At 31.5% G+C, this 27,626-nt stretch overlaps 3 protein-coding genes and 1 long non-coding RNA gene across 10 annotated transcripts; 1 reads left to right on the top strand and 3 right to left on the bottom strand.

Annotated features, from left to right (window-relative positions):
- Window positions 1-264: 264 nt before the first annotated feature.
- LOC109814718 (calcineurin B-like protein 7) lies at window positions 265-2,628 on the bottom strand. 3 transcript variants are annotated; one of them, XM_020379218.3, is made up of 8 exons: window positions 2,389-2,621; window positions 2,207-2,289; window positions 1,776-1,835; window positions 1,525-1,633; window positions 1,391-1,443; window positions 1,076-1,156; window positions 751-863; window positions 265-487 (listed from the first exon to the last, which is right to left on the bottom strand). In XM_020379218.3, exons 1-8 carry the CDS (start codon window positions 2,456-2,458, stop codon window positions 424-426), a joined length of 633 nt encoding a protein of 210 aa, XP_020234807.1. In that variant the 5' UTR covers window positions 2,459-2,621; the 3' UTR covers window positions 265-423. The 3 variants fall into 3 exon arrangements, with proteins under 3 accessions (XP_020234807.1, XP_020234814.1, XP_020234820.1); XM_020379225.3 differs by having other exon boundaries at window positions 265-472; window positions 2,389-2,586; XM_020379231.3 differs by lacking the exon at window positions 2,207-2,289 and having other exon boundaries at window positions 2,389-2,628.
- A 1,978-nt stretch (window positions 2,629-4,606) lies between these two features.
- Window positions 4,607-8,228, bottom strand: LOC109814740 (calcineurin B-like protein 7). Of its 2 annotated transcripts, XM_020379243.3 has the most exons (9): window positions 7,940-8,227; window positions 6,881-7,038; window positions 6,559-6,641; window positions 6,316-6,375; window positions 5,699-5,807; window positions 5,557-5,609; window positions 5,288-5,368; window positions 5,086-5,198; window positions 4,607-4,986 (listed from the first exon to the last, which is right to left on the bottom strand). In XM_020379243.3, exons 2-9 carry the CDS (start codon window positions 6,957-6,959, stop codon window positions 4,932-4,934), a joined length of 633 nt encoding a protein of 210 aa, XP_020234832.1. In that variant the 5' UTR covers window positions 6,960-7,038; window positions 7,940-8,227; the 3' UTR covers window positions 4,607-4,931. The 2 variants fall into 2 exon arrangements, with proteins under 2 accessions (XP_020234832.1, XP_029126551.1); XM_029270718.2 differs by lacking the exon at window positions 6,316-6,375 and having other exon boundaries at window positions 7,940-8,228.
- A 1,812-nt stretch (window positions 8,229-10,040) lies between these two features.
- Window positions 10,041-23,770, top strand: LOC109814677 (RING/U-box protein). Of its 4 annotated transcripts, XM_020379173.3 has the most exons (15): window positions 10,041-10,182; window positions 10,286-10,537; window positions 10,791-10,876; window positions 13,550-13,640; window positions 13,867-13,916; window positions 14,204-14,273; window positions 15,439-15,548; window positions 17,063-17,128; window positions 17,537-18,084; window positions 18,203-18,331; window positions 18,484-18,559; window positions 19,965-21,219; window positions 21,330-21,404; window positions 22,066-23,136; window positions 23,278-23,770. In XM_020379173.3, the coding sequence occupies exons 2-15, from the start codon at window positions 10,469-10,471 to the stop codon at window positions 23,491-23,493; spliced, it is 3,912 nt and encodes a 1,303-aa protein (XP_020234762.1). In that variant the 5' UTR covers window positions 10,041-10,182; window positions 10,286-10,468; the 3' UTR covers window positions 23,494-23,770. The 4 variants fall into 4 exon arrangements, with proteins under 4 accessions (XP_020234762.1, XP_020234771.1, XP_020234756.1 ...); XM_020379182.3 differs by having other exon boundaries at window positions 10,100-10,537; window positions 18,215-18,331; XM_020379167.3 differs by having other exon boundaries at window positions 10,100-10,537.
- Window positions 23,771-24,102: 332 nt separating this feature from the next.
- On the bottom strand, window positions 24,103-25,090 carry LOC114915752 (uncharacterized). The gene is made up of 2 exons (XR_003803837.2): window positions 24,887-25,090; window positions 24,103-24,786 (listed from the first exon to the last, which is right to left on the bottom strand). It is a non-coding gene; the product is annotated as an uncharacterized LOC114915752 (long non-coding RNA).
- Between the last annotated feature and the right edge of the window lie 2,536 nt (window positions 25,091-27,626).

The following is a 27,626-nucleotide window of genomic DNA, read 5'->3' as shown; positions in this document are numbered from 1 at the left end:
AAAAAATGAGATTGGGTTTAGCCTAAATCCAAAATTATCATGTTATTTTCTACACGGAAGGATGATCTTCCTCGTCTTATACTCCATATTTTGCTTTTATGTGGAGACAAGGTTAATATATCTCTTCATAGGATTAATTAAAGATAGTGAGACAGAAAAGAAGTGACTCATGCATCCACGTGACAATGGACAATGAGGACAAATTTTGAAAGACAGTGAGGCTGAAAAGGTAAATATAACCACTACGATAATGGACAATGGACAATTTGAAATTTGCATGGATTGCTGCTGACAGGAATTGTGTATATGTTCTTCAATGGTTGTGTCTTTTATTTGCGCAATTTTAATGCTGACATCATTGTAATTGTCTTTCTAAGGGAGCTAGTCTTGTCTTTCTCAGGGGATGAGCTGCTTCTGTAGTCTTCAATGCCTGACGTTAGTTTTAAAACTGGGAAACTCTCTATGAAGATCCCTGCAAGGCCAGTACCTATATTTGAAGAATCTTTCACAAATAAAAGGAACTACTGATATTTTTCTAGAATTACTTTTTTTCATAAAATTAATTTAAATTAGAAAAAAAGTTTAATTTTAAGCTGTTGAATAATTTATGTGGGCAAGCTTTCAGTGTGAGATTCTGTATATGGTAGGGAACAAAGAGGGTTGTGAAAAAGAACTCACACAATTATACGCGTTTCCTCAACATATTATATACATGAAGAAAGCTATGAAAGGGAAAGAGAAGCATATTACTTTAAATAGGGAATTGTCATATTCCTCAGTAAGGATGGATTTCGAGATACAAATTCTTGCCACTCCTCTGGATCAATCCTTCCATCTCCTTTGGAGTCTGCTTCTTCAAATGTCTTCAACAATAGGAACGAGTAAACATTTAATCAGCAAAATCCTAGCACCCAAATTTTGTCATATCTTGTTATCAAAGATATAATTAATTAATTTGGTTCTAAATGAAAGAAATTATTAGGTAGTTCTGAACTATATAATTCTTAACTACTATCTACATGACATGTAAACAAGAATGAAAAATTAGTAAGAGGAAAAAGAGAAGTATTGATACCTTATCAATTATGACCTCAATTATGTCTTGAGACAGAACCAAATCTGACTCACTTAGTAGTGCCAGGATCATCTCTCTTACCTTCCATCACATAGTTTGAAAAATATAATTACTCTACAAGGCTGTAAATAGAATGTTAATCTGAGTTACATATGGGTGGTTTACAATTTAGAACATTTATACATGATATAAATACAATTTTTTTTATATGATACAGTCTGAGAACACTTGACATGAGAGAATCTATTAGGATAAGGATAACTTACGGTTGACCAAGATGAGAATTAAAGTCAATATATGCTATTTATTGTTTACCTGGCCTCGTTCAATAAAGCCTCTTTGACATATATCATAGAGTCGAAATGCAACTGCCACATTAGACACCAAGGCTTAATACAAATATTGTAAAGGCATACATGCAGATTCACATTCTTTAGAGGAAATCTTACAATCTGCTTTTTGTGCTTGTGGGGTTGCTGGGTGGAAGACGCTCAGAGCTCGAACGAACTCTCCAAATTCTATTACCCCATCATTTTTTGAGTCAAATAAATCAAAGAGCTGCGATCAATTTTGGATAAAAACAGTGAATTGTGTCATTCCAAAAAGAACACAAGATTGTTGCACAAATCACATATATCATCCTATTTTGTCACATGATGTTTTCTAAAATTCAGAAGTTAAATAGTATGAGGAAGCTGACCCTGTCAGCAAAGAGGCTCTGTTTGTCGCTGCTTCCAAATAAGCCTAGCTGAAACTCTTCCTGCATAATATTCGAGATATATTTTCTTTTTGGTAACAAATATGAGATATATTAATCTATTCATTAATTAATGAGTGTATATCACAATGTTAATTAATAACGTAATTTCTTAAAATTTCACACGATATTTCTGACTTTTTGATGTTTACAATAATTCTTCTTATATAGTATGCATGGTGTAACATGTTTCAACATGTACCTTCTTACGCTAAAGAAAACACATTATACCATGTATTCACGTAAGAAGAGTTACTGCAAGAGCTAAAAAAAAAAAAAGAATATGTGAAATTTCAAGAAACTAAATGGAGAACAAGTATAATTTGTCCTAAAAGAAATGGTGTTTAGGCTGAAAATGAGCTTAATGTAAATACTTTGCTGATAAGCCCGTCGTCGACGATGGAGCTGCTTAATTTCTTGAACAGATCATACAATGCTTCAATTTCAGAAATATTAACTGGACGAATAACATAGGCAAAGGAATAAGAACAACTGATTAAACCACTGGAATCCCAGAATAGAAAGTTTAAGACATAAAATTAGAAAGAAGGCTTACAATAGGTTTGGGACGCAAGAATTGATGGATCTTCATGATGAAATCGCTGTTTGGTGCAACAACACCCCATCAATTTGAGTTCTTTATGTTCCTACACTCTGTCCAGAGGGACGACTTGATACATAGGTAGTATAGATTACTTGCATTGGGTCGTACTACAAAAATATTATTATATTCTTCATGAAACAATAGGAATATTTTGTATTATTTATTTATGCTATATACTTTATGTTCCTAAACTCTTCAATTTTTTATTTTATTTTTCATAAAGGAGCTTATTATTAAGAATAATTTCAATGGGAGTTGCTTGTCCTATGAAGTAATTCAAGCCTCGGTTTCTTATCATTGGAGGACTCTGACATGACAAAACGAGTTGTTTGAAGAAGAGAGAGAGTTGCTTCCTCAAGCAACCGTTCTTTACCAAATTTCAAGCAAATCTTATTTAACATATTTGGGAACGTTTTGAAAATAATAATGATGAAAATTATTTTTGTATAATGTCTATGTATTTATTATTATTTTATTTTATTTTTAATATTTACTTATTATGTATTTTTATCTCGTAATTTATTTTTTTTCATTGTAGTGCAATTACTTTTTTTAATAAAAATTTAAAATTGGTTCATAAATGACTAGAAAAAAAATTCTAAAAGTTGAATTTTTTAAAGTTTCTTATTATTGCTGTAAATTTGTGTTTGAGTTGCTTAATACTGACATGACACACTCGAGACCACTTTTTTCATTTTTTAATGCATGAAGCAACTCATTTGAGTTGCTTATATTGTAGATGCCCTAATCTGGTATAATTCTTTATAAGTACTAAATGATTAATTTAATTATGTAAAAAAATATTAATTTAATTTTTAATTTTAGTTACATCATTCGCATATGTCAGTCACATTAACAAAGAATCAACAAAGATGTAATGAGAAATATCAATCTTCATTATTTAAATGAAGGTATAAGGATCAACAACTACTTTTTTTAAAAAAAAAGGAATAATATCTGCAATTTTTTATAATTATTTTATTATAGATATGCAATATCTTTATTAAATATTTATCGATCACTTTTAATAATTTTTTAATCATATTTTTTTTTTTATTTACAAGATTTTAACTTTTACTTAAGGAATATGAATTCAATTTTACTCATTTAACGTAATGTTGGTACTTGAAATTACGTCAATTATATGAATTGGGTTAATTTAGCCTATACTTTTAAAGTATCTATAAAAGAATATAACTTCTTATTTTAATTTTCTAAAAGTAATGTTTTTTTTTTTAAATAAAGAGATTACTTACATGGGCGGCTATTATTTAGCTACCTATTCAAGTTACCGATATATTCTGACAAATAGCAATTGTGATAGGCATAACATTTTTAGTCACAAACTCACAATTCGTATTGATTTTTGTTTTCCGTATAGTCCAACAATACCCGCGAACATATTGATCGCAAAATGGGATCTGCCAAATTTGTTTTTGTCTTGATTTCGATATTTCTTTTTCATTGTCTCTCGTACAAAAAAAAATAGTACGTGTAAATAATTATAGACAACTCTTTTTTTTTCTTTTTTTCTTTTTTTTGTATTTGGCATATTATGACTTTGTATATCCTAAGTTCCGAGGAAAAATGTGTGCAAAGTGGATGGCTATTAATTCTTCATTTGTTTCCGCTAATTTGCCCTTGAATTTGTTCGATGCACATGCAAACGGAGATGAGATGGCTGAGAATGATGTGTTCTCAAATTCCCTTCCATTTTTCCATTGCCAACCAATTTAGTGAGGCACGAATCTAATTCCAGTTCCTACTTACCGACACGACCATTCTCCACAGATGTAAAGAAAATTATTTTTTTTATAGGAGAAACTGAGAAGCAACAAAAACTATATAGGATTTAACAACACTATATCCAGACAATAGTTTAGTTGACCGTTGAAGTTTGAACTTGTTTTGATCTCCAAACGCAATTGTACGTACAATACTTGCAAGCATTCTGTTTATATAAGCTTCTATAAAGTACTTCTAGAATAGAAAAATAACAGAAAAATTGAATTAATTTTTTTCATTCGTTAAACAAGAATTAGAATAAGCTTTTAAAGCTAACAAATTTCTATCATAAAAGTGTTTTTGATAAAGTTTATCTGCACATATTCGTTTATGCTTATTCACTAGTTTCTCGGATCATCCAAAGGCAAATTAGGTCTAACTAGGCTCAGTAAGTGCAGACAAATAATATTTTCATTAGAGATTTGCTATGTAGAAAAATCTAAGAATTTTCATATAATTATTTTTTGGGCCAACAGATAAATGAGTTTAGACACACTAAAGAAGAGAGAGACAACGCAAGAGGGAGAATTTTACAATACTTGTGCCAAGGGTATCATAGAATTTCTCTTTTCGTTATTGCAGTAGTGAACAATAGATTGGTTAATGGGGTTTGTGTTTTCGACATAGTATTATACAATGTATTCAGGGGAATTCAGATCCTCTGTTGCTAATTATGTGCTCTAGCTGCATTGACTAGCAATCATTTGTAGCTAATCTTCCACCTCAGAGTGCAAAATAAAGCTGGGAAATGCCAGAGTTATATCCCTGATAAACAGAATCATTCAGTTTCATTATGTCAATAAACTTGAACAGTAAAAGAAAAGAAATGAATAAATTTCATTGATTCGAACAGTGGTGACTCACTTTAGATATGGTAGAGTCATGATCTTCAGAAGAGAAGGATTTTTTGCTACATATTCTTTCCACTCTTCTTTATCTATCTTCCCATCTCCTTTTGAATCAACCTCCTCCATTGTCTGAAAAATTAAGCCGAGAAAATAATTGATATAAGAATTGAAATAGTGGATTGAGTAAACAAAGAGAAATTGGAGAGCAAATTAATAACCTTGTCCACAATTGCTTCAGCAACATCATCGGGAACCGTAACATCTGATTCAGTCAGAGTAGCCAACACCATTTCCTTTAACTTGAGTAACATTATGAAATTTGTATGATGCATAAGAACGAAGCATAAACTATAAAGGTAGTTAAACTACTAGAGATGTAAATAAAGGAAGCACTCACTAAAACAATTGCCATTGTCAATGTCAAAAATGTATTTCCTACTATCTTAAAGAGAGAATGAAAGACAATGGAAAGCTTAAAGGAACTCACCCCTTGGCGTTCAATGTAACCACTTTGTCTAAGGTCAAACAATCTAAATGCAACTGTAAGAAAAAAATTGGCACAATCAAGTCCTTATTAACAAAATTGAAAGAACGTTGGATTTCTCTGACAAACACAAATAGTTTCATACATTCAATTTTCTTCTCTTCAGATGTATTTGGATGAAAGATGCTTAGTGAGCGAACAAATTCCCCAAAGCCAATTACTCCATCACGTTTGATATCAAACATATCAAATACCTGGATTTTGCTTTCACATAATATAAAGAAATAAGTATTCATGATAAAATTTTAACATGTTTGTCATTAATTTTTGCTAGTTGCACAGCATCGCACACAGAGATTACTTCATTACACAAATGCTATTTTGTAAAAAATAATTAATACGAAAGGGGATGATAAGTTGACTAATTAGGCAATGCATGACTGACTATACGTGAATGAACTGAAACAGAAGTCATTTTACCAATAAAACTATAAGAGTTATATTATGTTTATATAAACTTTTATAACACTCGTTTATAATTATTTTTTTTATCACATTATTCATCATATATCTAACTTCTTTCTCTTTCTATCTCACTTCTAGAACCAGGAATAAAATTTTTGAAACTGCAAGTAACACTACCCACCTCCTATAGTTTGGTACCAAATACTTTTTGGTACTATTTATCATTCATCTTGGATAAATGTCGGTGCACTGAACAGGAGATAAGAAAGATATATAAAATTTAGTAAAAGTACGCACCCTATCTGCAAATAGATTCTGCTTTCCGCTATTATTGAAAAGTGCAAGATGGAACTCCTCCTTCAGATAAAAATCTTCAAGAATTTAGCACGTTTACCTTACTTTCTATCAATATGAATTATGATGACGTTCAGCAATATAAACAACTCGTGGTAGTGTGAAAAGAAGGTAATATCCGCTCATTTAGCTATTTAGGAAAAAAACGGAATCCACTGTTACTAGCACTAGCTTAAATGGAAATACCTTGTGAAGAAAGTCATCATCAACAATTGCACTGCTTAGTTTTTTAAACGTGCAAAGCAAAGCCTCAACCTCATTCACAGTAACTGTCAAATGGTTAAAGGACATTCGAGAGTTAAACTATTAGAAATCTCACATCTACATCCCACAAAATGCAAGCACAAGTACCAGTTGTTTGGAATGAGAATGCAAAAAAACTAAAACATGAAGGCAATGGCCAGATTGATAATGATAACATAGTCATGGTACTTCCTTGAAAATTCCAATTAGGATTTAATACCAGATCAAAATAATAAATTGAGTGAATGTTGATTTTTCTACTCACAAGATGTCTCTGAAGCAAGAATGGTAGATAGTTCTTGCTTAGTCTTTGGTCTAGCTTTCTTCAAGCAAAAGCAGCTCATGGAATAGATATGGACTTGATTTCAATTTAAGGACTACAAGACATAGCTCTATCAAACACAACACTGTTAAACAGAGGCCCTGCCACACCAAAGAGAAAAAATGTACAAGTTCAAGATTAATCCTTCCTTATAAACACATCAAATTCTTATAAACAACATTGCGTGGACTCCTCATTTTGGACTCCATTAAAGATAGAGGAAACTGAAATATTATTACGTAAAGTAGATCGAGTCTTTCCTAGTTTCCTACAAAATTATAGACTTATAGTGTATCATTCCAATCTTCCAACCCGTTAATCTCAACAGACTTATGCTTATGTAACATAAGTCTTTTTCACCCCGCTGAATATGCAAACGCTATATCTCTACCAGGATCGACATAGTGGTAGGAGTTTGAGTAATTTACACAACAAAGAGAAAATGTAAACATTATATCTTAGAACAATTCTTGTCCTTTTGATAATTGTTGGTTTGTAAGATAACCGAGTCTGCTGCTACACTCTTCCAAGAAAATAAAAAAAGGGGACTTAGATGCATGAGAATAACAAATTAAAGATCTCAGCTTAAATCAGAAAAACTATGACTGGACTTTCACTTATCCATGATTGGGCAAGATAAAAATAAACAAAGTCAGAATGTTAGCTAATCTCTCAATTCAATTCAAAAACGACAAGCAGGAAAAGAAAAAGAAAATTCTAGAATTTGAAAACTTATGACCATTTGACTTATCATTAAATTGCACTTCTGTTGGTATTATTGAAAGCGAATGAATGAATGAATGATTCGAATGAAAGACAGAAAAAAGTCAACTGAGAGCAACGCATCTTTGTTATGATATGATGATCCAGTATTAGTTATAATCGTCCTCACTCCTCAGATATTGAAGAATACATTGTTCAAAGTTCAAACATATATCTAGAGTTTCTCGACTAGAATAACGAAACGTGGACCATTAATAACATGGTATAAAAGCGACTTACAGATAGTAGAAGAAGGTTATGTCCTTCAAAGGTACAGATATAATCACAGTTCAGGTAGAACCAGGGCAGCTTCATTCACATGATTGGGTCCTTGTTCTTCCTTTAAATTGATTAATTGATGTGCTGAGTCACTGCGTTCATTTACTTTGGACATTTGACTTGTCTATATGCTTATGTTTATGTTTATGATGTTCAACGTTACACTTTATAGTTTATACGAAAATGGGCATCATACTTGATGGCCACATTATTTCATATTAAATTGACTGTTGACTTGCCATTCACATTAACATAATTCTAAATCCTCTCACCAAATCTTCACATTAATTCTTCTACTTTTTAGACAAATAAAATATTGAATGGTTTTAAATTTTTTAAGAAATTAAATGTATTTATTGTTATTTAATATTTTGTAAGCATTAGGAAGTAGAATAATATAACATTCTTCTGATAAGAATTATCTAGTAATTTTTCACATGGGCTCTGGCTTTTTATTATATGAATTTCGGCTGTGTGTATTTTATATGAATGGATACATTTTTAATTATATTAATGCTACTTTTAAATTTTTTTGACCAATATCTTTTTTATTTATTATGTTTTGTTATTTCTTTCTTATTTTTTAAACTTTTTTTTTCTTCTTTTAACCACATTATTCATTACATTATTATTTTTTCTTCCTATCTTTTTTTATTCTTTCTCAAATATACGCTTATAAATGTGAAAATTACATTTTACTTTAACAATCAATTAATTGATAACTGTATTTATTTATTTGTATAAGAACAATAATAAACTCATATTTAAATTATTAAAAGTAATATTTAAATTTTAATAAGATATTTACCTTACATTAAAATAAATTATTTATCACATTAAAAATATTAATATTTTCATTTTTATTAAACATATAAATTAAATACATTAGTTCTTTTGAATATTTTTAACTATCAGCAAAAACTAAAATAACTTGTACTAATAATATGATGACAAAAAATAGAAAGTTTAAATAAGTTTTTTTTTTTTACTTTTTGGAAATATTTCAAAAGTCACTAGTATGTTAAAAATGATTTATTTTGGTCCATGTCATTAAGTATATTTGTTAAGTGTAGAGTTGGTTGATGATTCAATTTTTTTTTTCATTTGTGCTAATCATATTTCCTAATCAATAATAAAATGAATGATTTTAGTCCATGACATTAAGTATATTTGTTAAGTGTAGAGTAGGTTGATGATTGATGATTCAACTTTTTTTTTTTTTTTCATTTGTACTAAACATATTTCCGAATCAATAGTTGGAGACTAATTATTTTTTAGATGTATAAATTATCTGAGTAAATTTTGTTTCTCAACAAATTTTTTTGCATAAACATATTCATGAATCAAACATTTGAAAACATGTTTTCAAAATTGGTTATCAATGATTCAACTTTACTAATACATCCTAATCATTACACTGTAATATTATGTTATTGTTAAAAATGTTTTTGGTTCTTATAAATATTTTGTTTTTTAGTTTCAATTCTTAAAATATATTTTGTTTAATATGAATGTTTGTTCTTTCATAAGTGAGTGATTGAATTGGAAAATTGCAATTCAATTAAATTTGTCATGCATATTCTAGCAGTTGGTATTTGTATTCCTTAATTAAGGATGAGTTTTTATCTTTGATTTGTGCATGAAGTTGCAATTAAAATTACTATTTTATCTTTATAAGAGTCGATTGAGTAAAAAAAAGTTTTACTTCTTATGAAAAAAAAAACAGCAAAAATGATGACTACACATGCATACCCATGAGTTTTACCATTAAGTCAAAAAAGAAAATAATAAAATGATATGCGAGACTAACAAAGTTTATGATATATTTAATAAATTTCAATAAATAATAAAGATAAGTTTATTCACCTTTTGAAAGATTATGAACTCAAATTAAAAATAATTGGAGACTAAAATTAGATTTTTAAATATTTACAAATAAGAATAAGTTTTTAAACTTAGTGTGTTTTGTTTGGTGAAAAAAGAATAACGTACTGGGCTATAATTTGGGCCTAAAGTGAACTCTCATCCCTAATAATTGATGGGCCAAAAACAAAAAATGGAAAAACCAATGAAAGAGCGCTGAATGCTCACGTCGCCTACGTGATGTTAAAGAAGTCGATAGTGGACAACGTATTCAGCTTTTCAACGCGAAAAGTTTCGGAGCAAGATCGGATGAATTGAACCCGGCTTCTACCCAAATACAAGTTAGATACCGTGGTTTCTCTTCACCGATTCCATTTATATATACTTTTTTTAAAAATAAATTTTCAGGCAAAGGATTAATTAGTTGGTTATACTCTCTGCTAGCGCGTGATTGTTCGCATCGCATTCCTTTTCCTCTTCGTTCTTCCAATTTCCGTGTCTACACCGTATTGCGCCTTTCACAAGTTGGATTATGCTGAGGACTGGTTCCAAAATCTCGTGACTGTTTCTCTAATTGACGCAAGTTATCAGTGAATTAGTTTTTTTTTGCTACGAATTAGCTTCTCAATGGAGGCGGATTTCTTGACGAATGATATGCTCACACTCTCACAGGATGCTTTTGATGCGAACGATAATGTAAGCTCATCGCTCTCTTATGCATAAGTTGGAACTTCTTTACTTTAGATAAGAAATGCTGCTTAAACCCTCGCGTAATGTTATTTTTGTTGCATTTTTTGTAGTCTTGATAATTTCATGACAGGTTATGATTTTAATTTCATTTATGTTGTTTGAATGATGCAAATATACACGCAAGCATACGATAGAGTCGTGAATGGTTACTGATTGATCGCTTATGGTATATGTTTCTTTGATATTTCTTACTTAACAGGATGGTGTAGCTATTGAAGGGGAAAGATGTGGAATATGTATGGACGTTGTTATTGACAGGGGAGTTCTGGATTGCTGTCAGCACTGGTATCGATTTTCTTACTTACTTCTTAAAGCCTCAAAATATACGTTTTCTCTTTGAATTTGTCATCTCGATCTCGCTGGTTGGGTAATGTCAATGTTTTTTTTTATAGATTGTGCCTTACACCTCATCCGCAGAAGTAACAAAACTAGGTTTTCATTATTCATTGTGCTTGGTGAAGAAATATGAGAATGACTACATGGAAAAGTACAATGATTGATGATTTGTGCTGGCAATAATCTAATACTTTACTGCTTACCTTGGGCTTTGAATAAAATGTGACCGTCCCTTCAGAAATAATCCATACCATACATGCTAAAAAAGGGGTGCAAGTTATTGTTGGACTTACTTTTGGTTGAATTGTGAAGCTGAATCTAACTAAAATTATAATAACATCAAAGCTTTTCCCCACTTGGTAAATTTTCACATTAAAAACGATAAGATAAATTACACTCTTCTTCATTAAGAGATGCTTACACCGCCCTCCTCTTTGATTTTAAGAATTACACTTCCCGCTCTTGAGAGATGAAATGTACTACTCTTAGTCTTTAGTTTGTTTCAATGTAAACCAAGTGGAGGTGAATACTGACCATCTATGAATGAGCCTTCAGGAGATACTTTTCCTCCCTTAAAAATTTAGATACTGACCAACAGTTAATTTTGAACACATTATTATTGAATTTAGGAGTTTAGAAATTAGAAAATCAAATGAAGTTTCAATCACCTCTACTATCGAGTTTGAAGTTTTATCATTAACTAAACGGTTTTTAATTTTGTTAAGTAACGCACAAATAAAATTTGTCCTTGAGACACTTGTTAATTAAAATAGACTTAAGTGTAATGCATAATAATCTCTAACGGGAGAGAGTGTAATTTACTCAAGAAGAATAGAAAAGGAAGATATTCAACATGAAGTGTAAAATTATTGAATATGAATAGGCATAGTGGAGAGATCAGAGGACTCCTTGAGTGTGTAACCAAAGAGTAAAGAAATTGCCAACACGGGGAGGAATAAAGGGATATGTGGTGTGCATGGTGGGGTGTTTCCTGCAGTATGTGTAGGTGTAATATCCCAATTCCCAACCCCAAGTAAAGCATGTTGTTTCATTACATACTTTATTTATGAGAAATTTAGGTAGTAATCTTGGGGTATATGTGCGGAAGTGTTGAGATGCTCAATTGTTGTATTTTTTATTTGAATAGTTAGTTAATTTTAGGGCTGTTCAAAGAAATGCAAATAACTAAATCAAGCTGTCAACTGGACTGAACCGAACCTTAAACCAAACCTTTTAAAATAGTTCAAACCTAAATTGTTAAATAAGTGCATGAACCAAGCCAGTTGAAAATCCAGTTTGGTGAAACATTACAACCAAATACATATCACTAATCAGAACAAACACCCCCCCTCCCCCCCCAATACACTAATGAGAACTATTTTGCCCATTACCCATGAGATTTGAGTGTGTGGAGCACACTAGGCCCATTCACCTGCAATTACAGTATTGTGCAATTATGTAAGGAAAAGCTCAAATAGGATTAATAACGATGGAATTTTTGTATGGAATAAGTAAGTTTGTGCTGTTCCATTGTGCTATGCAACCCACAATGCTCATCTCTCTCTGATTGTGTGCTTCTTTTTGAGGCCTAACTGTATATGAGAAACTGATTTTCAAAATAGAGAAGTAGTTCAGTATGTGTTGAAGAACTAGTTTTCCAAAACTGATTTTTAACTGGATATGTTGAAGAATGAAGTTAGTAGTTCAGTATAAAGAACTGTATTTTGTTCAATTGAGCAGGCGGAACTGGATTTTAAACCAGTTCTTGAACTTTGTTTTTTTTTTTTTTTTTTTTTTTTTGTAGAAACAACCAGTTCAGTTTAGAACTGGTTTACTGAATTATGAAACCGGTTCAGTAATTCGGTTCAGTTTAATTCTCATCAAACCCAAATAATTTGGATCAGTTTAATGGAACCACATATCTAGTTTAATTCAATTCTGTTCAGTTTTTTACTCTGTACTGAACTGTGATCTGGTTAAGTTATTTTTGAGGAACTATGGATATGGGTGTTGGTTAGACTGTATTAAATTGGTTATCCACCCTGTTATTGTTTTTTCCCCCTGCTGTGCTTGCTTTCTGTTTTGTAGGGAAAGTAATGCCAAAAAGTGGTATTGTAATGTGGAGATTCTCATTGACATAAGTTCCCCAATGAAGGGGATTTATTAGATAGGCAGACATTCGTTCTATACTATCCAGTGGAAGATATATCTTTTTTTTCTATCTTACTCTTTTTGCATTCATTTTTCATTGGTGTAAGCTTCAGCTTCTTTTCCTCATGTATCACATATTTGTCTATTGATAATAAGTATACTATCTTAGTGAAGGCCTTAAGGTTACTGATGTACTATTAGCCCCTCCAATTTACCTGGTGCAATTCTTCTTTATATTGGAATGTTTTATATGACCTTTAGAAGAATCTTCTGGTTGGATGTATACATTTGAGGGGATTGCTGTCCTTCCTGTATTAGAGCCTCTGTTAGATTGCATAACGAGTTTGTTATGTTAAATTTTCATTCTTTACATTCACTTGGTCCCCATTAAATGTTGATTTTTTCTTCATTTTTCAGTATGTATGTTGAAATAGGAATCTGGAATTTTAGCTCGGTTCATTTATTTCACAGGTTCTGCTTTGTATGCATTGACAACTGGGCTTCCATCACTAATCTTTGCCCACTTTGCCAGAATGAGTTTCAGTTAATCACTTGTGTTCCAGTGAGTGATATAAAATTGCGGAATGCTGCTTTATCTTCATTGCTTTAGTATAACTCTTCAGGTTACAATTGAATTTGCTCACCTTATTAATCCTGTTCTAGGCTAATTATTTTGTTGTTTTGATTAATATTATTATGAAATTTTATGTTTTTGATGCATCTAATACCTTGAAAATACTATTAAAATTTGGTGCATGGCTAAACATGTGAAACTCATGATTGTGAAGGTTTATGATACCATTGGAAACAATAAAGTTGAAGATGAGTCATTGTTCAGGTAAGATTGTCAGCCTTATTTTCGTTGTTTGTTTATATCCACATCCATTTAAGCTTAGGATTTTAGAATTGGTGTTTAAAATGGAAATCATGGATTTTGCATAATTCTAGCAGTGCATCACTGTTACTGAATTTAAAGTAAATACTTCACAATTTCATTACTTCATTTTGAGCACGTCTTCTTAGTGTTTTATTGCTCAATTTTGAGTAAATGCTTTACAGTTTTATCATGTTTCTGCTGTAAAAAAAATTATATAATTTTTTAACTGTTTTCCTTCATGACTGCAGAGATGATGACTGGTCCATTGAAGAGAAGAATAACACACTGTCATTTCCCTCTTACTACATTGATGAAAATGTAATTGTTTTTCACATAATATAATTTTAGAATTCCTGGCAAAAAAATCTTGACCTCTGGCTAAGTTCATATTAATGGATGGCAATTGGCAGCCTTGCTTCTAGTATTTCTTGTATTTTTGCATTATCATGATTCCTCTACACAAACATTATAGATAAGACAATGTGTCCTCCTATGTTTTGCAGTTCCCTGTAATTTCAGTTGCATCTATAGTACTGTTAAACATTCAGTTAGTGCAGCTGCTAGTTGGTTAGTTGCTGACTCAGCACTGAGTCATAGGGCTCTTCTGTATAAGGTTTACCCTCTTGATGGTTTCTATTAATGATAATATCATAGTTCAGTTTCTCTCTATTATGTTTTTCTAAGGATTCTATCAGGTCTTTTGATCTTTCTAAATGTCACTACTCTCTATGGAGTCATATTATACGTACAAATTTTGGCATGTAGATCCTTAGCATTGTGTTACGTGTGGCTGGTAAATTCGTCTTGACAACTTCCTCCAATGACCTTGGTCTTCCTTTTCAAAAGATTAAAGACCATACAATCTACTCTTCTCATTGTTTCTTCTAGTGTCCCTTGTATGTGTCTGAATCACCTTAACTAATTTTTTTTGTCATTCTTTTCTCAGCCAGTGTCACACCAATATCTCCTTGTATATAGTCCTTTTGTATTTCGTCCTTTGTAGTACGGCCACACATCCATCTTAACATTCTCATTTATGTTATTCTTATATTTTTTTCTTATTCTCCTTTTAAAGTCCAATATTTCACTACCTTAGAGTATAGCCAAATGTATGGCAACACAATAAAATTGGTTTTTTAAACACTGATAAGATATTTACTTGCATGGTAATTGATAAGAGATAATGAGGAGGCTGAAGAGAGTGAAAAGCTAGATAGAAAAGTAAAGAACAAAAATGTACTGGCTGAACATATTTAATAGTTAGTAATGACCCTTAAACCATCGTTTGTATTAATACCATGACTACATATTGGCATGTGCACTGCAAGCAACTAATTTATAATTCCCTAAATATATTTATAAATAACGAAAATCCTTGCCAAAAAAAAATGTTCATGGATTAATGTAATTTTCAGCATTCTTAATTGTCTTTTTGAAAGTTTAATGCATAACACTAATCCTTTTGTATTTCATCATTTTGTAGGCAGTTATTTGCTTGGATGGTGATGGCTGCAAGGTTCGCAATGGGTTGGCTACTATTGAAGGAGATTCTGATCTAGATACATCAATAGCTTGCGATTCATGTGACATATGGTAAACTTAAGTCAATGGATTAGGTTGATAAGTTTCAGATACAGTTTAAAATGAATAACTTTTGTTTAAGGGTGTGTTTGGTTTCAAAAAACATTTTCTATTTTCTATTTTTATTTTTAGAAAATAATTTTCATTTTCTGGTTTTAAAATTTAGAAAACATGTTTGGTTTGACTATTTTCAATAAAATTTCATGAAACGTTTTTTGTATAAAATTTACAATCAAAATTACTCTCTCTCTATATGAATTAGAATAATACTTTATTTTGTAAATATTTCACTTTTTTCACTCTATATTATATTTATTCTCATTTGAACATTTTCCTCTCATAATAGTTGGATTTTACTCTGAAAACGTACAAATGTCCCTTATATTTTTTTGTATCAAATGAATAATTTATTATCGAACAAGCACTAATTGTATATCAAAGTAAAATATATATTTTATCTTTATAAACAATATATATATATATAATACTACTTATCTTAAAATATATCAACCAAAACTTAATCATACTAAATATTAATCATATTAAATAAATAATATTTAATTAAAATTATTAAATAATATAAACAACATATGTAATTAAAATTCTATAGAATAATTATATATAATAAAAATCTTGTAATATTAATATATAATATATATGCAAACACCAAACAAAACTTTTCTGCACACAAAAAAAAAGACAGATTGATTGATTGAATTACATGTATAAAAGAATTTAAGTCTATTGAATTATGCATACGGTTGCAAGCTTAGAAGCAAGTTCTTAATAATTACCATTACATGCCACTGTATTTTCAAAAGTGCAGAGAATAGTGAAAATGACATTTTTTCATTTTTAATTTTGGGCTTCTTTTGAAAACATTTTCAAAGAAAACATTTTCTAAAATTAAAAGTAAACACATTTTCATGCTTATTTTTTTATTTTATTTGAAAATGAAAATAGAAAACAGTGAAATCAAACAGACCCTATGTCTTTAATGAATATGATGTTGGGGTTGGATTGGTCAGCTCTATGTAATTGCATGTTTGCCTAAGCTTAGACCTCGTCTGAAAGGACCATTTGGCAGAAAAAAATTGTTTCTTAGCTTGTCAAAGTATTTGCAGATAAGTTCATAACAAGCACTAATAAACATATAGTTAAGATTCTTAAGAATAATATGTGGATTATAAGTTTGATGGGAGTCAAGGGCACAGTCAGGCATGAACTTTGCTTTTGGGACACACTTTGGATTGCTTGTCTTGTTATATTAATAATATTATACAAGGTTAAGGCAACTGTTTTATCAAAGCATGGCCATCAATGATCAACTCATTCCTAATACCCGCTAGATCATAATTATAAGAGAGGTAGTGTAAATAATATAGTCTAAAAGAGCTTGTGCAAGTGTTTTTTGTCACCCACTTTAATTGGTGGATAGGGAAATCATATCATGAATATATATCATATCATTATTAGGATTTTTGAAGCAGTACCACATAATTTTTGCTTGAATTGCATTGTGACAGGTATCATGCCTTCTGTGTGGGATTTGATACTGAAGGTACATCGGACAGTACATGGTTATGCCCCAGGTAAATTGACTTTACTGGTTATTCTGTTAGGTATTTTTGTTCTTCTAATTGCTTTTTTTCCTCCTTTAATCTGAAAGCTCGATCTGGCTTGTATTTTTTAACATGCATGGTACATATTGGCTACTAGCTTATAAATAATAATAATATAGTTTGATAAGTCTATGGTTCTCTATAATAGAAAAATTGGTTAGATAATTATATTCTAAACAAAAATTAGAAATTATTTACGATGTGATTAACTATTAAATGAATGTATTTTATCCAATAACAAAATAGAACTATCAAAGGAACGTCTTTTAACAAAATCCCTAGGTAAGTTTCCTTCACCTGAATTATAAAATTGTTTGCTAATAGTATTTGATATCTTCTTTCCATCCTTTAGTATTCTAATTCAGGGTTTTGTTTTAGATGTGTGGTTGATGAAGTGTCTAAAGGAACATCCAATTCAATAGAGAGGACAACCGTGGAATTTAATGCAGATAATAGTAACAGTGAATGCCATGCGGAGGATTCCTTTTCAGGAAAAGTGTCTGTGTCTGTTGCTGATACAGGAGAGACAGCTGTTGTTGTCTCGATGGTGGACAGGACAAAATGGGTTCCAGAAACAAGTGAGAAAAGCCCATTACCTTTTGAAGTTGATGGGGATCCAATGACTGAATCATGTATTTTAAAATCTGACACAAATAATCACCAAAATGGGGAAGAGAAGACAGATATGTTACCGATCATGGAGGAAGAACTTGAACTGTCTTTATCAAACAATATATCCTGTAGCCTAACTTCTAAATCCTTAGTGGATAATGATATAAAGAAAAGTGCAAGTCAAGCAAGGAATGGAGCAAGTGGCTTTGACGGGTCCAAGTTATTTGATGAGTCCCATAATAAAACTAGTCCATCCAAAATTGAATCTGATATGGGTCTTCATCTTGGTTTATCAGTGGGCTCTTTTTTATCTGGTAAAATATATTGTATATTGCTAGCTTTTTGTGAGAATGAAAAGTATATAGCAAAACAAGTTTTTGTTCTCTTCTATTATAAACTAGACTGATTGTCATAATCTTAATGTGCTTATAGTTGACAATGCAGACAAGAATGAAAAAAAAGATGAAGCAACTGATGTCATTGATAATGCAGACCCGAACGAAACAAAAGATCAAGTAACTCATGTCCCAGGCTCAATTTCAGAAGAATGTATTTTGAAAGGTACTTCACCCTCCATTCTTAGAAATATGACTTCTCTTGCTTTTTCTTATTTTAGTCCACACTTGGACTGGGGGAAACCAATGATATTGGTGGCTTCAAAACATATAAACTAGGTTTTAAGCCATTTATTGTCATGAATAAAATGTTCTCAGGAGATGAAATTGAAGTCAATGCTCACAAGGACAATGCCAGAGTGGCTGGTGGAAAGAGAAAGCATGCTGATTACAGGTAAGAAACTAAGAGTTCATTTAAATTTTTATCATATTAAATGAGTGGTGTTCCTTGGTCATTGTGCTGTGGAGTGAGAGGATGTAAAAATGCTGTAGGATAAAACACACCTTGCCCTAGTCCTTGTATGTAGTTTACTATGACTTTTTCTGAATATTAAAAAAATAAATAATCAAATACACACACATACACACCTTTTTTTTTTTTTTTTTTTTTTAATAAAACTAGTTTCCTTAAAGCATCCATCCATAGGAGTTGTTGACTTGAGTGTCCATATGAAGTGTTTGGGTCCAAAAAAATATAATTTTTAAGTGAACATTGAGTGAGTAATATCCGATATTTGCCATGCTGATGTTGGTGTGGGAAATGTGTCACTTTATCACCTCAAGCAAGGGGAGTGTCCCTACTGCATAGACTTATACTAGAAGGATGGGTTAAGGTCTAAGGGTAGGGTATACAAATGTTTAATTGACAATCTATCACCCTCCAATCAACTTCGTAATTAATAGGGAACCAGTTACCCAGAATCAAGCTCCCAATTAATCATCCTTGATTTTAGGAGTTGATGCTTCCTTAAAGACATTCCTTAACACACACTTATATTCTGAACAGTTACCAATATCAACTACTTCCAGTTTCTCATCATCATTAGTCGCTTTTGTTTTCGTTTGATTGGGGGAGAAGTGGGGGAATGGTTACAAATGACCTCCTTGATTGGTAACTTGTTTTTTTTGTCTGGATAATGTGATTCACAGTTATGCAGCTATGCTGTGGTTGTAATTATGGCCATTTTGAACACCCCCATCATTTTGTGAAGGAATACTGTATATTTTTAATGCTATTTAGGGACCTAATGGGTTAACAGACTATTCTAGTTCTGATAAACCTCTGGATTCAGTGTTTGTCACCTGATACCAAATGTACCATGCCAAACGTATTAGAAATGGACCAGGCCTAAGTCAACTGTAAAATCTGGAGGAGAGGATTGCTCGGGTCTTATAAGGACTACTTTGATTATATTCCTAACTAATGTGGGACTTCTTTATAATATAGATAAAACTCTTATATTATTTTAGAGCCTGTGAGATGTAGTCATAATGTATAGGGGATGCTTTTGGCATAATGCTCATCTTTGAAGTATGTGGTTGTTGGCATAAAATATCATCATGAAAGTGGTGCTGATGGTTGCAAAGACAGTAATAAATCAGAGCACTTTGAATATTGATGTTTTCTAATACTCACAATTAAACAGAAAGAAATAGGACCATGTGCCTTGATATTCTCCATACTCGTGCTATTAAAACTGAGTTAATTGTGATCTTTAACTGCATTGAAATAAATGTGAGGAGTTCAAATTTTGACTTTCTTTGTTCTTTTTTCCTTGATTTCGGCCTTGATGTCACAGTAATGAGCAAGTTCATATAAAAACTGGTGATGGAGATGCCATGCCTGAACTTCCAGATGAAGTTGCACAAAAGAAAATTAAAGCTTCTGGTAGTCAAATGAGTAGTACTGATGACTCAGCTGATGCTTGTCTTTTAGAAAAGGCTCAGAAAAATCTTGCTTTTAAACATTCTCCACCAAAGGCAATTGTCACATCGGATATAATGAATATAGTTAAAGGGACAAACCGGAGGCTTTCCAAGGGAATTACTAGCACTAATGCTTGTGACAAGCTATCTGAAAACAGAGGAAATGTGGCTGGGTTGAGGGTTAAAAAGATCATGAAAAGAGCTTCTGATGATGGAGAATCATCCTTGGTAGTTCAAAATCTAAGGAAGGAAATTAGAGAAGCTGTCCGTAACAGATCCTCTATAAATTTTGAGGATAACCATTTTGATCCAAAGCTGCTTGAAGCATTTAGGGTTGCTATAACAGGGCCTAAAACTGACCTTGTAAACAAGTTATCCCCTGCAGCTATAAAGGCAAAGAAATCAATGTTGCAGAAAGGAAAAGTTCGTGAAAATCTAACAAAGAAAATTTTTGGGACTTCAAATGGAAGAAGAAAGCGTGCATGGGATAGGGATTGTGAAATTGAGTTTTGGAAATATCGTTGCATGAGAGCTTCAAAGCCTGAAAAGGTCGAAACTTTAAAATCAGTTCTTGATCTACTAAGAAAAGGTTCAGACAGTCCAGAATCAAAGCAAGCTTCTGAATGTCAGGCCAAGAATCCTATTCTTTCCAGGTTGTATTTAGCAGATACATCTGTGTTCCCACGGAAAGAGGATGTCAAACCTCTCTCTATTCTTAAAACCATTGGTAACTCAGAGAAAACTAAACAAAACCCATCTGAAAAAGTACCAAATCTATCTGTTGGTAATAATACTAATAAAGCAACAGATGTAAATAATCTTTTGTCAAAAGCCAGTGTTTGTTCATCTGAAAAAAAAGTAGATAAGAAGATTGTACATGGTCCAGTTGGTGACAATTCAGCTTCTGGTAAAGTGCGTTTAAACAATCACTCAGAAAGGACATCAGTTTCTTCAGCTGGTTCGAAAACTAGCACAAAGGATTCAGGCCTTAAATCTGGTTGTATGAAAACTGATAAAAGGAAATGGGCCTTGGAGGTTCTTGCGAGGAAAACAGCTGCCACAAGTGGGAACACATCAAATGGAAATCAGGAAGACAATGCAATTTTTAAAGGAAATTATCCTTTGCTTGTATGTAATTGATTTGATTAGTTTTTTATGCAATTGTTTTATTTACTTTTGACGGTGTCAGAATTTGTTTATGGCTGTTCACTGTTACTTCTTTCTGTTATTGCGAGTAGGCCCAGCTGCCAATTGATATGAGACCAGTATTGGCACCTTGTCGCCACAATAAAATTCCTATATCAGTGAGGCAGGTATGCTCTACCTTTCATTTCCACCATTTTAAGTTACACATGTTAGATTAGAGAATAAAACTTGAGATGAAAAAAACAATGCGCCATTATTTTGTACACATGCATTTTTAATGAAGCCACCAGTAGATGGCAATTTACAAATGACATTAGTTTTGAGAAAATATGTTCCAATTCCTGAGGAGAATCTTTCTTTTCTGCTCACTTTAGAACTAAATTTAGCATTTAGTTATCAACTGTTTTCAAATGTTTAACACAAACAAATGATTGCCACTGGTTTTACCATCCCTTTCTTTATCCCTTATTCTTTGTTAATATTACTTGATGAGTGATACCACCAGATGTTCCCCACCAGAAAAACTTGATAGATATTTATGAAAAATTGATTCTACCATAGATTAAAGTCATGGATAGAGTGGTTGCCAAATTTCAGAGTTGGAATTAAAACTGGTGGACACGTACAAATTTGGAACAATTTAATTATGCTCCTCTTTCGGCTTGTTAGTGGAGTTAAATCATATTTAAGTAATGGAGCTTGACTATTTCCAAAAGATCTAGTTTCTGATCAATCAGATAAAGCACAACATTCATTCGAGCTGCTTTGTTTCTGTATATGATTCTGTTGGCCAGATTTCTGCCCTCTTAAACCATTACTTTTGTGCAGACCCAGCTTTACCGCCTGACAGAGCGCTTATTGAGGAACACAAATCTGGCAGTGATTCGCAGAACTGCAGATACAGAATTAGCTGTTGCAGATGCAATTAATATTGAAAAAGATGTTGCTGATAGATCAAACAGCAAGCTTGTGTATTTGAACCTTTGTTCACAAGAGCTCTTGCATCGCACAAATAACACAAAATCCAATGTAGCCACAGATACAAGTACACCAGCCTCATCAGCAATGCTTACTGATCAACAATCGGACCCAAATACTGATGATCTTTCAACTGACCCTGCAGTTGAAACAGCCTTGAAAAATGCTGGTCTATTGTCTGATTCCCCACCTAGCAGTCCACATGAGAACAGAGAAACATGTAATGGTGATGTGTCAGGGCCCGATAATGTATTTGAACTGGATTCTCATCCTGAGCTGGATATTTATGGTGATTTTGAGTATGATTTGGGAGATGAAGATTACATTGGTGCTAGCGTTTCAAGGGTCTCAAATCCAAAACAAGAGCAAAATGAGTCAAAAGTGAAACTTGTTTTCTCCACCATGAACATGAAAAAGTCAGATATCTCTCTGGATTGGGCAGACTGTGAAGGGTCTGTAAGAAATGAAGTGCCAGGTGATGCATCCTGCTCATCAAATTGTCACAATGATGCAGTTGATAATGATAGGGCTTCTGCAATTGATACGGAGATGGGCCAGCCTTTTTCTTCTGAGCAACTACCGTGTGAGGGTGCCGTTGAGCCACTTGATTCAGAATTTGAAGAATTATACGGCCCAGACAAAGAACCACCCATAAAAATATTTCCGGAGGTGGAATCAAGATCATTACATGGAGACGACAAGACAAAAACTCTAAGCGAGGCCAGTGACTTGCATAATGACAACAATGCAGTAAATGCTTCGGAACTGGGGAACGAGAATCTCACAGAAAAGGTTTCTGTTACTACCAACACCAACAAATCTTCTAATATATCTGAGACTAGTGAAAATTTCCAAAGAAAGGATGAGAAATCTGATCTCATTGCTAAGCAAACCGAATCTGTAAATCTTGTAACTAAAAAGGTATTGCAAAATTAATATTCCCATTTAACTTATTTTCATTATAATTTTAAACATGCAGTGGCTATAATTTTTGTTTTCTTCCATTTCTATATATTCCTGTATAATTCCCATATTTCCATAATAATGCTTGAGTTTATACAGGTAGAAGCTTACATCAAGGAGCACATCAGACCACTGTGCAAGAGTGGTGTAATCACGGCTGACCAATACAGGTGGGCTGTTGCAAAAACGACTGAGAAGGTTATGAAGTATCATTCCAAAGCAAAGAATGCTAGTTTTCTTATAAAGGAAGGCGAGAAAGTAAAAAAACTTGCGGAGCAGTATGCTGAAGCAGCTCAACAGAACAGTAAAAATTGATGCATATGGTATCATTTCATCCTCTACTATTATATGAAGTTATTGCCCGGTATCTACCTTTGTTTTCTTTAGGTGCTGTACTTTTAAGAAACTTGCTTCATTGGGCATCTGTGGATGTGTTAGATTTAGTCTCACCTTAATATGTGAGTTGTCTAATGAGCATAGGATGGGGATTTAGTGCCATTTTTTTTTAGCGTTTTTGCAAAATTGATTTTGAATTAAATTGTTTTTACAAAAATAATTTTAGTTGAAATTAATTTTGAAGTTAAGTGACTTATATTTACAAGTTTTATTCAAAAAGTAAATAATAAAATTCAGTATAAAAAACTTTTATCCAAGGCAAAGGCAACTTAAAAATCGATTGACTTAAAATTATACTAGCTAATATTTCAATGTGACTTTGGATAATCTAGCTTGAATATGAACATGCCCTGATTCAGACGTTCATAACTGAGAACCTGAGCTAGAGTCAAATTTCAAATTCTCAAGCGATTAGTCAAATGAATGCGTTCGATTAGAAATTGGGAATTTGGTTCCGCTCCGTTGAATTATCTGCTTCTACACAATTTTCTTATTCTTATATAGCAGCGTCTGCTCCATAGAATCCTCTCCCATGAATTTCATATTGAGCATTGCTATTTATTACGACAAATTATAGTACGAAGTTTACACGAATATAATAAAAACATTTACTTTATTGCTTGTTTGTAAAATAAAAGAGGAACTTAAGGATGAACCACTTTTATAGGTGTTCCATCATGCACCATAATTATTAGCCTTTTGATTAAAATGGGGTGCAGATTGTTATTATGGGCTCTCTACACCATAACAAATTTTCTTCTTTTTCTTGGGATTGCTTGCCTTAATCACCACATAGCATCCACAAAGGGAGAGAGACTTGGTCATCGTTGGAGTTCTACCCATCGAAGGGAGAGAAAGAGATGCGAGCACTATCGAATAGAAACAGATGTGACCATCATTAGAGTGTGCTGTTACAGTTATATCTACTTTCCCAACAGTCAGCATAGTTGTTGTCTCTACCACTACGGTTGTATCCTCTGTTATTGTAACCATCATTGCGGTTGCTACAACAAATTTGTGTTGGGTACGTCTGTCTCGCAAGTCGTGTCTCTTCTACACCAAGTCGTGCCTTTTCTTTGTAGCGTGTTTCCTTTGTGTGGTGTCGTCTCTCCTCTAGGCATCGTGGCTCCTTCAGTGTTGTATCTCCTCCATGTGTCATAGTCTTTCCTTTGTGCGACGTTGTCCTTGACCTCTACAGTGCTTGTGTGCTTTCTTTTAATAAAATATGCAAATCACAAACAGATCCACAAATATATTAGGGGAAGAAGAAAAGGGAAAGGGAAATGTAAAGAAGTTAAAAAAGTTTCTCCACCGTCATAAATCATCACTGACAAATGGTAACTGGCAGCGCATGGAGGTCAGCTTCTACATAGAAGAGATGATAAAATATAGTGCAGAAGCTATACTTCATTGTTATGTGTGTTAGATTAATCTAAAAGATAGATTATGGTAAACCACTTTTAAAAGTGGACCACCTTACCTTTTGTCTTAAAAGAAAATAATAAAATCAATGATAAGGTGGAAATCATGGGAGAAAGTTCAGATATATCTTTCGTGGAATATATTTCATTATTTCATAAAATAGTAATTTACTTTCATATTTTCATATAATAAAAAAAGTCCAATAATATTGAATACCAACGTAATACACCATAATTTTCAAATAACTATGTTTCTTTAAGCATGTGATTAGGAGTTTGTTTTTGTGTATGAGAGAATTGTTGAAAGAGTTCATTTATTTTGATTAATTACAGTATTTAATAATTATAAATAATTCAGGTACAATTAATTACAAAATATTTTTTTCACATCTAATATAAATATATACTGCATTTTGGATTTTAGTGACCTTGGTAAACTTTTTGTTATGGATTAATCTTCCAAACAGTACCATAAATATTATTGGTATTGTTTTTTTAATTAAAATTAAAATTATTTCAATATTATACATAATAAAAATATTTCATGAAATGTCAATGTGTATTAATGATGTAAAACTTCAATTTCAATTGAAAAATTATACCAATATAATTTTGATACTATATCAAAATTTTATCTATTTTAATTTGAAACTATTGTAATTATCGGGTAGTGGTGTAAGTTTTAAGCACAAAATAACCTTTTTTTTAATTGCTTAATTTACGGCACAAACTTTAATGAAATGCAGGTAATGTTTTAAGAAGAAAATAACAATAACAGTTTAAAAAAAAAGTTGTAGTGACAAAAACAGAGATAAAACTTAATGATGTGTTTTTCATGTCAAAATGAGTACTAATAGTTTTGATTTTTGCGTTTTTCACATTATGGACGTGATTTCTTGGTTGTGTAACGTGTTTTCAAACACATTTGACACATCTGAACAAACGTGTACACAGCACTGCATTTTGTTACTTTAAAGAGATACTCGTTAATATATAACAAACGACTTTTGACTTTTTAAACATGCAAAATGCAATCAAACTAGAAAAATAACAATTTTTCTAACTTTTATCCCCCTTTGAGAGAAGTTGAGGCTATTTTTAATTTACATTACAGATGCTAAATTCAAACGGATAAATTTCAATATCTATATTGTTCAAAGTCGTTGATATTTGTGGGTCAAATAAATATTCCTAATTTTTATTTCTTAATTTTTAAGGAGTCCAAATAAGTTATGTTGGTATCCCTTATAGATTTAAACTTTAAATAGTGACTCATCTTTACACGTTTTGTATTTTCTCACTTGAAAATGCATTTATTTTTACAACAAATTTAATTTATGTTTTGAAACATTCTAACCTAGTTTGATGTCTTAAGTAGAACTGATCCTGAGGATAGTTTAAAAGTGTAATCGACTAAGACTCTTAAATAGAAGGGACCCTATATTTTTTTAAAAATATTTCGTAATTCAAGAAAAGATGGGGAATACTTTTTCATCTCATTTTCCTACGGATATTAACACACTAAATTCATTTTTTTTTAACATTTTAAAAATATAGGATTGCATGTTTGTACTTTAAATCACATTCAAATTTTATTTATTTATGAAAATAATTGTCATGCTTTATATTAAAAAATGATAATGAAAATAATGTGAAAAATATTATTTTGAAATAAAAAAAAAATTTGAACTCAATAAAGTATTACATCTATTCTCGAAACTTGATAAAATTTTAAGAAACTATTTTAATAAAAACTACACTACATAATATTATTATCCTCGTTCTCTAATTTATGTTGTGTAATTAATATAATAAGATGTGTAACATTTTTAATAAAAATAAGTACTTCTTTGTTTTTAGTGAAATTTGATTTCGAAAATCAAATAGAAATAAATTTTTTAAATAGGACTTGAAATCTTTCCAAATCATGCGAATTATTTTTTATTCAAATTAGCAACCTAATAATTTTTAACTTGAAATAAAGTAGAAAGAGATAAATTTTGTAGAAATATAAAATAATAAGAGTTTGAAGAAGAAATTAATATTAAGAAGTGAAGAGATTTTGGATAAGAAATGAAAATTAAAATGCGAAAAGTTAAGTTTGGAGAATAACAAATAATGAGAAAGAGATTAAAAACAAATCTAAATTATTAGAAAAAAGAAATGGCGATGGGTAATATTGTAGCAACCCATTGATTTGTGAGCATCATTAAGATTTAAGATACGTAAAGTGTTTACAAGTTTTAACCCTCATTATATGATGTAAATTAATATTTATAGAGTATAGATTGTCACTATCAATAACTACCAACAAATCTTGATTGTTGATAGTTTTTGTTTTCGATTTCTACCATTAATGATATCTATGGTTTTGATTCTCAAAATAATCGAATTTTCATCGTAACCTTATTAATGATGAGGATAATTAGAAAATAATCTTCTAACACTTGGTCAAAACAATACACAAATACATCATCTTCCAACACTTAGTTGAAATGTTCTTAAAAGACCATTTTTCGATGTTATTGAAAAATGATGGTGATAACACTATTTCATTATAAAATATATTTTAATATTTATATTTTAGGACCCTAATTTATTATTTTGCCAAGGACCCATAAAATATCATAA

This window comes from Cajanus cajan, chromosome 2 (genome assembly GCF_000230855.2).
Source record: "Cajanus cajan strain Asha chromosome 2, NIPB_CcT2T_4, whole genome shotgun sequence".
Classification (NCBI taxonomy): Eukaryota; Viridiplantae; Streptophyta; class Magnoliopsida; order Fabales; family Fabaceae; genus Cajanus; species Cajanus cajan.
Note: the sequence above shows the minus strand (reverse complement) of the source record. Positions and strands in the feature narration are given on the sequence as shown.